Genomic DNA, 11,372 nt, shown 5'->3' on the forward strand with positions numbered 1-11,372 from the left:
CCGGGCCGGGAGGAGCCTCGGGGGCCGCCCCGCGGGGCAGCGCCGCGGGAGCCGCGGGAGCCGCCGTCCGGCTGCACCCGCCCCCGCCGCCCCATTGGCCGCGCCGCGGCTCAAATAGGGCCGGGCCGGGCCGGGCTCCGGCAGCAGCGAGCGGGCTCCGAGTGCCGAGCGTGTCCCGAGGGCTTTGGCCGCGGCTGCCGGCTTTGGCGGCGCTCGGCAGCGCGTCCCGTCCGGTGCCGGTGCGAGATGAGCAGCCCCGATGCGGGCTACGCCAGCAGCGACGACCAGGTGCAGGGGCGGTGCTCGCTGCCCATCATGATGCCGGCCATGTGCCCCTGGGCGGCAGAGGCGCTGAGCCCGCCGGGCGAGGCGAAGGCGAAGGGCGGCGCGGCGGCGTCGGGGCCGTCGGGCGGCCGGAGCAAGGGCGAGGCGCGGATCCGGCGTCCCATGAACGCCTTCATGGTGTGGGCGAAGGACGAGCGCAAGCGGCTGGCGCAGCAGAACCCGGACCTGCACAACGCCGAGCTCAGCAAGATGCTGGGTGAGCGAGCGAGCGCGGGGCGGCTCCGGGAGAGCGGGGAGCGCGGGGGAAGCTCCGGGTCGGGGCTGTGGGCGGCGAGCGGCGGCATCCGTGGGCGGTCGGGCCGGGGTCCCGGCGTGGCGGTCGCGTCCGAGGGCGAGCGGGGATCGGGCACGGCCGAGGCCGGGGCTGCGGGGCGGTGTCGGCGCGGCGGGAGCGGGCGTGGGCGCCGCCGCAGCGGTGAGCGGGCGGTCTGACGGTGTCGCTGGGCGCAGGTAAATCGTGGAAGGCGCTGTCGCTGTCGGAGAAGCGTCCGTTCGTGGAGGAGGCGGAGCGGCTGCGGGTGCAGCACATGCAGGACCACCCGAACTACAAGTACCGGCCGCGGCGGCGGAAGCAGGTGAAGCGCCTGAAGCGGGTGGAGAGCGGCTTCCTGCAGCACGGCCTGGCCGAGGCGGCGGCGGCGGGGCCCGGGCTGGGCAGCGAGGTGTCCGGCGGCGGCGGCGGCGGCAGGATGTGCGTGGAGGGCCTGGGACTGGCGTACGGCGAGCAGGGCTACGCGGCGGCGGCGGGCGCGGGCCACTACCGGGACTGTGCGCCGCTGGGCGCCGCGTTCGACGGCTACGGCCTGCCGACCCCGGACCCGTCGCCGCTGGACGCGGCGGAGAGCGAGGCGTCCTTCTTCGCGGCGGGGCTGCAGGAGGAGTGCGCGCTGGTGCCCTACGGCTACGGCCCGCACCCGGCGGCCGCCGAGTACCCGGCAGCGGCGGCGTCCGAGAGCCCGTCGGGGGCGTCGCTGCGGCGGCACCTGGCTCCCGGGGAGGCGCTGGGCGCGGGCGGGTCGCTGCAGGGGCTGCTGGGCTGCCCGGCGCCGCTGCACGCCTACTACGGGCAGTGCCAGCCGCCGGGAGCGGGGCGCGGCCCGCCGGGGGCCGTGGGGCAGCCGTCGCCGCCGCCGGAGTCGGCGCCGTGCCGGGAGCAGCTGGAGCAGCTGCGGCCCGAGGAGCTGCTGGGCGAGGTGGACCGCACGGAGTTCGAGCAGTACCTGCGCTTCGCCTGCAAGCCCGAGCTGGGGCTGCCCTACGGCGGCCACGAGCCCGAGGCCGCGGCTCCCGTCTCGTCGGCCGTGTCGGACGCCAGCAGCGCCGTCTACTACTGCGGCTACCCCGACTTGTGAGGGGCTCGCCGGGGCCGGCACGGACACTGCACTGAGGCGCCCGGCCCCGCTCCTATTTATGTAATTTATTTGAATCTTGAGAACTGACAGGGTATCTGTGACCTACTCGAGGTTTGAAAGGTGATGTGCCATCTCGCTGGCTTGGTGGTGCGGGTTTTACCATCACTGTCTGACAGTGGCATCTGACACTGTTGCTGCGGTGGAATGATGATACTGGGGGCACAAACAGGATATAATTTCTGTGATCTTGGTAGAGATCCTCATGTTTTTGTATGTTTTGCAGAGTGGTGTGTTTTATATGATGGATTTGTACAGAATGATTTTGCACTTTTTCAATAAAGGGACAATAATAAAACCGGTCTTTGATGACTCTTCCAAGAGGTCTTATCGTCCTTTGTAATTGATTGTTACTGCCTTCCAAACTAGTTTTGTGAGTGTCCGTGCAGTAAGCATTAGGTCCTATCACACTTTCTATAGACAGTCTTCCTATGTTTCTCCTGCTTCAGTTACAGACAGAAATTTTAAGCCTTCTGTAACTACCTGTTCCAAGCTCTTGGGCTTTTTTTGTTGAGGCTTTTTTGTTGTTGTTGGTTGGTTGGTTTTTTGGGTTTTTATTTTTTTTTTTTTTTCACTTCCTTGGTGCTTTCTTACAGAGCTGGTTACTATGGCTGAATTAGAAAAAAAAAGAGCAATTTAACGTTTGAAGAGTTAAACATATCTATGGATGTAGCTGCTGTAGTAGGTTAGGGTTTGCTCCATTTTTAATGGAAGCAGGGATTCATTGATGGGACGGGTGGATAAGAGCTGGTTGAAGCACCTCCTGGAACAGAGGGACAGACTGTCTTTTGTGTCCCCGTAGCTGCCTTGCTGCGGGGGCTGGGGGTGGCGGTGTATCCCATCTCCGCTGCGCAGATCAAGAGCTGTAAATCGGGATCCAAAGTAAGTGAAAGATTACGACACGAGCCTCCAAAGGGGGAGCCCGGCCGGGAGCAGCCCACTCGGCACCCTGCCACAGCGGCACCGTCATCCCTGCCTCCCAGAACCTCACCTTCCCTCGCCTAGAGAAATCCCTTGGTCCATTGTCGTCGCGTCTAGAAGTAGAAATATCTCCGCGCTTGAGAAATGGGCGCCTTGTAATTAAACTTGGGTGGAAAAAAAGAGATATTTTCATTTAGATGGTAGTACAGAGTGGGGCTGTGGGCTGGGACTGATAAAATAATTATGTTTATTGCTTAAATCGGGGGGAGGAGGCAACAGTCATCTGGGTCGTTTGCTTCCTAAGATAAAGCTGTGGAGCTGAGCATGGGGAGGAGGGCGCGGGGCCGAAGTGGCAGACTTGCCCACTGATCAGCCTATCTTCCACGGGGACGGGAAATTAAATTGGGTCCGTTTTCAAATTGCAATTAGAGAGACTAATGTTTGTGCCCGTGAAAGATAAAATGGATGCAAACTGCCTCAATCAATGAGATGTAAGAGCAGCCTCCTCGGCAAAAATCGACTTAGTAATTGTGCACTGAGTCTTGAATCAAAAGGCATCCAGACTCTTAATATTTAGTAAAATAGTCTACTCTCTAGTTTCTAAAACTTCCCATTTTACTTTTCAAAGTCTTCAGTTCTAAGAAATATACCTCAAATGTCCATCCTGTCAATCTCTTCACTCCTCTCCCAACTGTACGTGAGAAAAATGATGTAATTCTGAAATAGGTGATACTTCAGAACAAGGACATCATATATTTTCTTGATGCTTTAATTTGAAAGAAGAAATTACATGTTTAAAACATAGATATGCAAACCCAGGAAACAAATGTGCATGAGAGATGGTTTCTTATTTGGTGGAGTTTCCCTTTTATTATGGTATTTAAACCTACAGGATTAAAATAATTTTGTCCTTTTCACACACATTCACAGCTTTCTGCGGGAAAAACACTTTGGCTGGTTTGAGAAATAAATCACAAGAAGCTTTTCATAACTTTAGTCACCATTTCTTTTCATTTTTCCTTTAGATGCAGGTTTTGCTCCCCTCTTCTGACCTTCACCCCAACTTGTCAGACAGCTGAAGCCTGAAGCAGACTTGAAACTGTAAGTAGCTCATAATGAAGTTTGATAACTTTTCTTTTCTTTTCTTTTCTTTTCTTTTTTGGAAAGGAATGACAGTAAATTGAAATAAACACACCAGTTTTGGTAAGAATGTTGGCCTACACAACAGTCCAACACACCACAGGAGTGTGTCGAACTGTGTGCAGTGAAGACGTGGCAGATCTTCCAGCAACCCTTTTTACAGAGCTTTTGCAGACTCAGATCTAAGAAGCATTATTTTCCTGTACGTAGCCAGATGTGTAGCTCTTTTCTTAGCCCTTCCTTAGGAGAAGAACGATCTGAAACTTCTTTAAAATATCTGAAACGTGGCAGATTTATGCACTGCCAATATGCATGAAGCAAAATATTCTGAATCTCCATCCAAGCCCTATTTTCCTCAAAGCATCTTGATTTTCTGATTCTAAATGACAGACACTCAAATCTGTCCTGTAGCCCTTTTGAAAGCATTAAACCTTCCTCACGCCCTACGAGCGATGAATGCCTAAGATAATAGGCACATTAAAAGAAAAACCCCGAAGTGATTAATATATTTTTCGCGAGTGCTTTCTGCATCAAGGTTCTCGCTGTCAGGCGGCGAAAGCAGTCGCTGTGTGCCCCGGGGACTGTGGAGAAGGCTTCGAGTGAGTGACAGAGACCGAGGTGGCTCCTGGCCGCGCTCTTCAGGCAGGCTCGGGGTCTGTCACTGCCGCAGCGCCGATCCCGGCACGGCACACGGGGCAATTCGCTCCCTGGAAACCGCGCTGCTCTTCACTCCACGAAAGTAAACCGCAAGGACAGGGTGGCATCTGCAAAGCCTCTCTAACCTTACCCAAACTCTTTCTGCAGTTAAACAAGGGAATTACCTGGGCAGCGCCTTCCAGCCCCTTCCTACAGCAATGGCGAGTGCTCTCTGAAGTTCACAGAGATCACTTATGCCCCAAAGGTATTCAGCTCTTTGTCTTTTGTTTGATTTTGGGGGTTTTATGTGCCTCTCTCATTAATTCGCAATAAATCCCTAGTAACGGTTCATTTTTCTTAACACAGTCAAATCCCTTATGTTGGTGTCACATTGCAGCTGGAAGGGCTTGGTTTGTTGTTTTATATCTGAGTGGGCTGGCTTGTTTGTGTGGGGTTGTGTGTTTTCAAATGTACCTAGCATTTGGTGGTATTTGTTTGTTTGTTTTGGTTGGCTGGGGTTTTTTGTGTATTTATTTTTTACTTTTTATTTTGATGGGTTTTTTTTGTGTGTGTGTGTTTATGTGTGCTTTCTGTTTTGCTGAAGTATATGGATAGAAAAGCAAGTGGGCCTAGTGTGCAAAAAACGGGACTTCAGGCCAAGGTACTAAATTAAAGTCAGCTCAAGGTTCGTCCATGCAGGGCAGGTGGCAGGAAAGCCAGGAGGTCAAAATAACAACACACTTGTTAAAGCAGAGGAGCTGGAAATGTCAAGAAGCAGAGGTTTTGTGGTCTTAAAAAAAACCCAACCAACCAAAAAAAAAAAAAAACCAAACGAAAAAAAAAAACCACAAAAATCTTCAAAAAACCAAAACACAAAAAAAAAAAACCAACCCAAAACCAAAACAACAAACCACAAAAAACCATCTTCCATGTTAACACGCAGATTTTTGCCCATTTCTGTAGCTGTGTGTTTTTCCAGCTACAAAGAAGATAATCACTAGAAGACATTAGCAGCAATACTGCTGATGAATTTCTCCTTTTACACAAATTTGGTTTACTTGTGTGACAACCCCATTCCTGTGCTGTAGTAAATCCTGTCCCAGCCGCTCCTGAGGAGGACGGCAGAAGCCCCTGGCAATGTTGGGATGCCAGCACGGGATGAGGGGCCAATACCGGGCACAGCTGGGCGGGAGGCAGGGACAGGCCATTCGCAGCCTTGTGACAAGAGACATTAGCGTGCCTCGGGCGGCTGACTGCACTTATCGCTGCGCCGAGGGACGAGCGGGAACTGCGAAACCCAGTAATTACACACCCACGTTTGCTTAACGTTAAACAGTCAAGTAATGTGTTGACTAATTAAATGCTCCCGAGATCAGAGTTCAGTCGCCCTCTTCAGATTTCCGTCTACAAAAATGGGGATTTCTTTCGCCTTCTCTGTGTTTGGGCAGAGGCTCTTAAATACAGTAGCTGCCTGTGCGTCTAAGAGAGTGTGCCAATCATCCAAGGCTTCTCGCAGACTGCTATATTTTAGTATTTTATTATTTTACTACCCTGAATTATTTACTGAGAAGGTCTGTCACATACATAAAGAGACTTCACCTAAGATATGAATCTTGTCTCAGACGAAATGCTAAATAAATCCCTTAGCTCCTGATGACATCTGACTTCTCTCTGCTTTGGATGCTGCAAAACCTATCCTAGGCTTTGCCCGTTGCGGTCGGAGAATACCCTCAAAGTCCACAACTTCTGAACAAAAGAAAGAAAATTATTGCACTTTCTACACTGTAAAATGACAGGTTATGAACGCATTTGCAGAGAAAGGGGTAGGTTATTTGTTTCCCTTCCCTGCTTCGGGTCGAGGGTTGCAAAGCTACCTGGACGTAGCTGCTGTTAACACTAACCCACAATCTGTTCCTGTTCTGGATTACAGGGTCCCATAGGTGCTTGTGACGCCCCAAGGCTGAAGATCGGGTGGCATTACATGCTTGTATTTATTATTATATATATTATATTGTACATATTGTATTATATTGTATTCTGGAACTCGTTTCAAAGCGTCTTTTTTTTTCTTTTTCCCCTCCTACTGAATCTCTGTTTTCGCTGCTCGGAAGTCACTCGTGCTCAGGGGAGCTGCTGATGGTGATGGATGGGTAGAGCTGCTTTAGGGGACAAGCCCGACGAGCTCATGCCATCAAGTCGCAACGTGGTGTGACTGAAGGAATTGCGGGGTGCAATCCTTGTCACCGCGTGATCCCGCTCGCGGTCCGGTCAGCTGTGACCCGCTTGACCCGCTCAGCTGCGAATTGCCCCATTTCGTGTCTGCTGAAGAAAACCCACGGCAAACTCGGGAGGTCGGGTGTCCCCTGCCCCGATATTCGGCGCTCGTCCCCAGCGCGCACCGAGCAGAGACAGCGGGCAGCAGTTCCCCGGCTGCCCGGGCTGGTGCGGGAGGCTCAGCCCCGGGTGGAGCACCCAACCCACGCCCTGAGCCCTCCCCGGCAGCCTCGGGGGTGGGAAAGTGCGCGGTGGCCCCTCTGTGGCGCTGCACAGTGCAGTGGGGCGCACTGGGGAGAAACGGGGGGACGGGGACAGCAGAGCGGCTCCAGGCTCAAAGACAGCCCGCTAAAAGCAATGCAGACTTGTAAGACAGGTCCAGTTGTCCCTGTCCCTTGTCCCTATTTCCTCAAAAAAACCCCCTACTCCAAGTTAACTAGCTGCCTAGTTTTTAGAGTAGGAAAATTTAAAGTATGAGCCCAAGGAACACAAGTGTTCCTCTTTCATATTGTGTGTATGTGTGCGTGTTAAAAAACAGAGCGGGGAAGCTATTCTGTGTTGGGATAGGACAGAGGAAAATAGTTTTACACTAGAAGAGGATCCTTTTAGATATACTAGAAGGAAGGAAACAAGGCTACAACGAGGGTGGTAAAACACTGGAACAGATTGCCCAGAGAGGTGGTGGACATCCCATCTTTGGAAGTGTTCAGGGCCGGGTTGGATGGGGCTCTGAGCAACCTGGTCTAGTGGAAGGTGCTCCCGCCCATGGGAGGGAGCTGGAATTAGATGATTTTTAAAGTCCCTTGCAACCCAAACTAGTCTATGATTACTTCCTGCATTTTAAAGGGTTTATAAAAAAATATATATTCAGCAATCTTCTGTCCAAAAGCAATTATTTCAAACTTGGTCTGACATCATGACCATTACCAGTGGATTGTTTCCCAGGTAGGTATTCTGCCCCGAACCTTTCCTAGCCAGCAGGCATTAAATTCCCTTTTACCGGTTCCAGACTTATGTGGAAGATAAAGGACTCTAAGTAACTTGCGTTAGTGTGTCTCTTGGTGAAGAACTAACACAGAATTACATACTCTCGACTTCAAGCAAAACAGGAACACAGGGGTACCATGAAAGAAATTGTATGATGATTTAAATAATTCCTATATCCATCGCTGGAGAGAAGACTGGGGTTCCCCGACGGCAGGAATCTGTCGAGGGTGCTCCTGCTCCCGCTCCCCACCCGGGATTTACCGCAGTGCCTGGCCGCCCACATACCTGGTGGAAATAGGTGTCATGGAAAAGCGCGCCTTGTTGGAGGGGGAAAAAAGGGCGTTAATGACCGGTAAACTTCATTAATGAGGGCAGGATTTATTCAACGTTTTTTAATCGCCTGTAACTTCACACCTTTTCTATTCAGATAAGACGCGATCTCACGCATCAAGGCACAGATGTGCCCTTCATCTTGTCCAGTTATCCCGAAACTATCCGTTAGCCAAGAAACACATCTCAGGTCGTGCCAAGGTTTGCAAGTCGCTCGACTGCTCGTTTATGGGCAAACTTTCTCTGCATTCATACTGTATGACATAGGGCACTGCCAACACATCTTCCGAAGTACTCTTTGAAAAATAGGGTTGTTGGTACTATCGAAAATACGATCGAATATTAGAAAACCGAAATAGGAAGAATTATTACACTTTATGAGAACGTCCCATTTATAGGACTGCTCTCAATACGACGGCAGCAGGAGAGCTGTAAAAACAATTTAAACCGCCTCGAATCCATCATCTATTCTTAGGAAAAACCAACAGTATTGTCTTTATAACTTCCCTATATATTCCGATAAAATGATAATTTTGAATACGTCGTCATTTAATGAAACCAACTTGCCAAGGAGGCAAAGCACAGAGAGCTGACGGCGAGGGGATGCTAGGAGGCAGTGACAGGGACAGCCAGACGGGAAAAAAATCTGTCTCTGTTCGCGGAACTGTCTCGCCATAGCTGAAAGCGCGGATGCACCGAAGCATTGCCGCGCCGCTCCCTCGGAGCAGTTGGTTACGGGGAAAGGGGGCAGAGCAGGAGCAGCCGGGGCGGCTCGGACCTGCTCAGGTAGCGCTACAGGGTAAGAAACTAAAGTGTGATGCACAGATGATCTGACTTATTATCCCAAACTACATCCCAAATCTGCCTGCAGAAGAATCCGCTTGTGCCTTTCAGAGTGTTACCGGGTATCTCGGCACTACTGTAAGCACTCTGTCCCTTTCCCCGCTTTCGTACCAGCCCCGCTCAGGGGTGTCCCTCAGCGCCCGGCCCCGTGGCCGCTCTGCGCTGCCCTTGCGGCGCTGCCCTTGCGGCGCTGTCGGTGCCCCGAGGCACAGCCGGCAGGGTCCCCCCGCGGGGCGGGGGCAGCGCTGGCCGCGGCGGGGCCCGCGATGCGCTCAGGTGCCGGGCCGGGCCGGGCCGGGCCGGGCCGGGAGGAGCCTCGGGGGCCGCCCCGGGGGCAGCGCCGCGGGAGCCGCGGGAGCCGCCGTCCGGCTGCGCGCCCGCCCCCGCCGCCCCATTGGCCGCGCCGCGGCTCAAATAGCGCCGGGCCGGGCCGGGCTCCGGCAGCAGCGAGCGGGCTCCGAGCGCCCAGGGTGTCCCGAGGGCTTTGGCCGCGGCTGCCGGCTTTGGCGGCGCTCGGCAGCGCGTCCCGTCCGGTGCGGTGCGGTGCGAGATGAGCAGCCCCGATGCGGGCTACGCCAGCAGCGACGACCAGGTGCAGGGGCGGTGCTCGCTGCCCATCATGATGCCGGCCATGTGCCCCTGGGCGGCAGAGGCGCTGAGCCCGCCGGGCGAGGCGAAGGCGAAGGGCGGCGCGGCGGCGTCGGGGCCGTCGGGCGGCCGGAGCAAGGGCGAGGCGCGGATCCGGCGTCCCATGAACGCCTTCATGGTGTGGGCGAAGGACGAGCGCAAGCGGCTGGCGCAGCAGAACCCGGACCTGCACAACGCCGAGCTCAGCAAGATGCTGGGTGAGCGAGCGGGCGCGGGCGGGCGCGGGGCGGCTCCGGGAGAGCGGGGAGCGCGGGGAAGCTCCGGGCCGGGGCTGTGGGCGGCGAGCGGCGGCATCCGTGGGCGGTCGGGCCGGGCTCCCGGCGTGGCGGTCGCGTCCGAGGGCGAGCGGGGATCGGGCACGGCCGGGGCCGGGGCTGCGGGGCGGTGTCGGTGCGGCGGGAGCGGGCGTGGGCGCCGCCGCAGCGGTGAGCGGGCGGTCTGACGGTGTCGCTGGGCGCAGGTAAATCGTGGAAGGCGCTGTCGCTGTCGGAGAAGCGTCCGTTCGTGGAGGAGGCGGAGCGGCTGCGGGTGCAGCACATGCAGGACCACCCGAACTACAAGTACCGGCCGCGGCGGCGGAAGCAGGTGAAGCGCCTGAAGCGGGTGGAGAGCGGCTTCCTGCAGCACGGCCTGGCCGAGGCGGCGGCGGCGGGGCCCGGGCTGGGCAGCGAGGTGTCCGGCGGCGGCGGCAGGATGTGCGTGGAGGGCCTGGGACTGGCGTACGGCGAGCAGGGCTACGCGGCGGCGGCGGGCGCGGGCCACTACCGGGACTGTGCGCCGCTGGGCGCCGCGTTCGACGGCTACGGCCTGCCGACCCCGGACCCGTCGCCGCTGGACGCGGCGGAGAGCGAGGCGTCCTTCTTCGCGGCGGGGCTGCAGGAGGAGTGCGCGCTGGTGCCCTACGGCTACGGCCCGCACCCGGCGGCCGCCGAGTACCCGGCAGCGGCGTCCGAGAGCCCGTCGGGGGCGTCGCTGCGGCGGCACCTGGCGCCCGGGGAGGCGCTGGGCGCGGGCGGGTCGCTGCAGGGGCTGCTGGGCTGCCCGGCGCCGCTGCACGCCTACTACGGGCAGTGCCAGCCGCCGGGAGCGGGGCGCGGCCCGCCGGGGGCCGTGGGGCAGCCGTCGCCGCCGCCGGAGTCGGCGCCGTGCCGGGAGCAGCTGGAGCAGCTGCGGCCCGAGGAGCTGCTGGGCGAGGTGGACCGCACGGAGTTCGAGCAGTACCTGCGCTTCGCCTGCAAGCCCGAGCTGGGGCTGCCCTACGGCGGCCACGAGCCCGAGGCCGCGGCTCCCGTCTCGTCGGCCGTGTCGGACGCCAGCAGCGCCGTCTACTACTGCGGCTACCCCGACTTGTGAGGGGCTCGCCGGGGCCGGCACGGACACTGCGCGGAGGCGCCCGGCCCCGCTCCTATTTATGTAATTTATTTGAATCTCCTTGGGACAGTTCCGCGAACTTTCTCTGGGCGGACTTGTGCTGCTATCCCGATTATTCTGTAGGCTACAGACCTCGTTCGAACTGCTTTTCGGCTGGTGTTAATGGAATGTTTACATCTTTTTTCCCCCTTTTGTTAATGCGCGTGATCATCGATGTTTTTGCAAAATCAGCAGTCTTGCATGTTTGCCCAGAACATGTGTCTTATAGTTTTTTGAACTATATCTGTGTTTTAGCATTTCCGGAAAATAAATGAATGTACAGTTGTTTCTGTCATTCTTCTTGGTCCTGTGGCCCTTTATTGATAGTAATTTTAATTTAAATCTCTATTGCCCTAAGGCGATGCTCTCCAAAGGAAGCTACCATGTGATTCTTTCACCATGACAATGGCTCTAAAACAGCCTCCAGGA

At 55.9% G+C, this 11,372-nt stretch overlaps 2 protein-coding genes across 2 annotated transcripts; both read left to right on the forward strand.

Annotated features, from left to right (window-relative positions):
• Nucleotides 1-246: 246 nt before the first annotated feature.
• On the forward strand, nucleotides 247-1,987 carry LOC131088917 (transcription factor SOX-17-like). The gene is made up of 2 exons (XM_058033380.1): nucleotides 247-541; nucleotides 796-1,987. Exons 1-2 carry the CDS (start codon nucleotides 247-249, stop codon nucleotides 1,695-1,697), a joined length of 1,197 nt encoding a protein of 398 aa, XP_057889363.1. The 3' UTR covers nucleotides 1,698-1,987.
• A 7,448-nt stretch (nucleotides 1,988-9,435) lies between these two features.
• Nucleotides 9,436-10,886, forward strand: LOC131089525 (transcription factor SOX-17-like). Its single transcript, XM_058034312.1, has 2 exons — nucleotides 9,436-9,730; nucleotides 9,994-10,886. Exons 1-2 carry the CDS (start codon nucleotides 9,436-9,438, stop codon nucleotides 10,884-10,886), a joined length of 1,188 nt encoding a protein of 395 aa, XP_057890295.1.
• Nucleotides 10,887-11,372: the final 486 nt, after the last annotated feature.

This window comes from Melospiza georgiana, chromosome 1 (assembly GCF_028018845.1).
Source record: "Melospiza georgiana isolate bMelGeo1 chromosome 1, bMelGeo1.pri, whole genome shotgun sequence".
NCBI classification, from domain to species: domain Eukaryota; kingdom Metazoa; phylum Chordata; class Aves; order Passeriformes; family Passerellidae; genus Melospiza; species Melospiza georgiana.

Bases quoted from the DNA above. Each gene is read 5' to 3' on its own strand.
- LOC131088917 (XM_058033380.1), top strand. From the start codon at position 247: ATGAGCAGCCCCGATGCGGGCTACGCCAGCAGCGACGACCAGGTGCAG. The intron at 542-795 runs GTGAGCGAGCGA...CGCTGGGCGCAG, and splicing joins CGAGCTCAGCAAGATGCTGG to GTAAATCGTGGAAGGCGCTG.
- LOC131089525 (XM_058034312.1), top strand. From the start codon at position 9,436: ATGAGCAGCCCCGATGCGGGCTACGCCAGCAGCGACGACCAGGTGCAG. The intron at 9,731-9,993 runs GTGAGCGAGCGG...CGCTGGGCGCAG, and splicing joins CGAGCTCAGCAAGATGCTGG to GTAAATCGTGGAAGGCGCTG.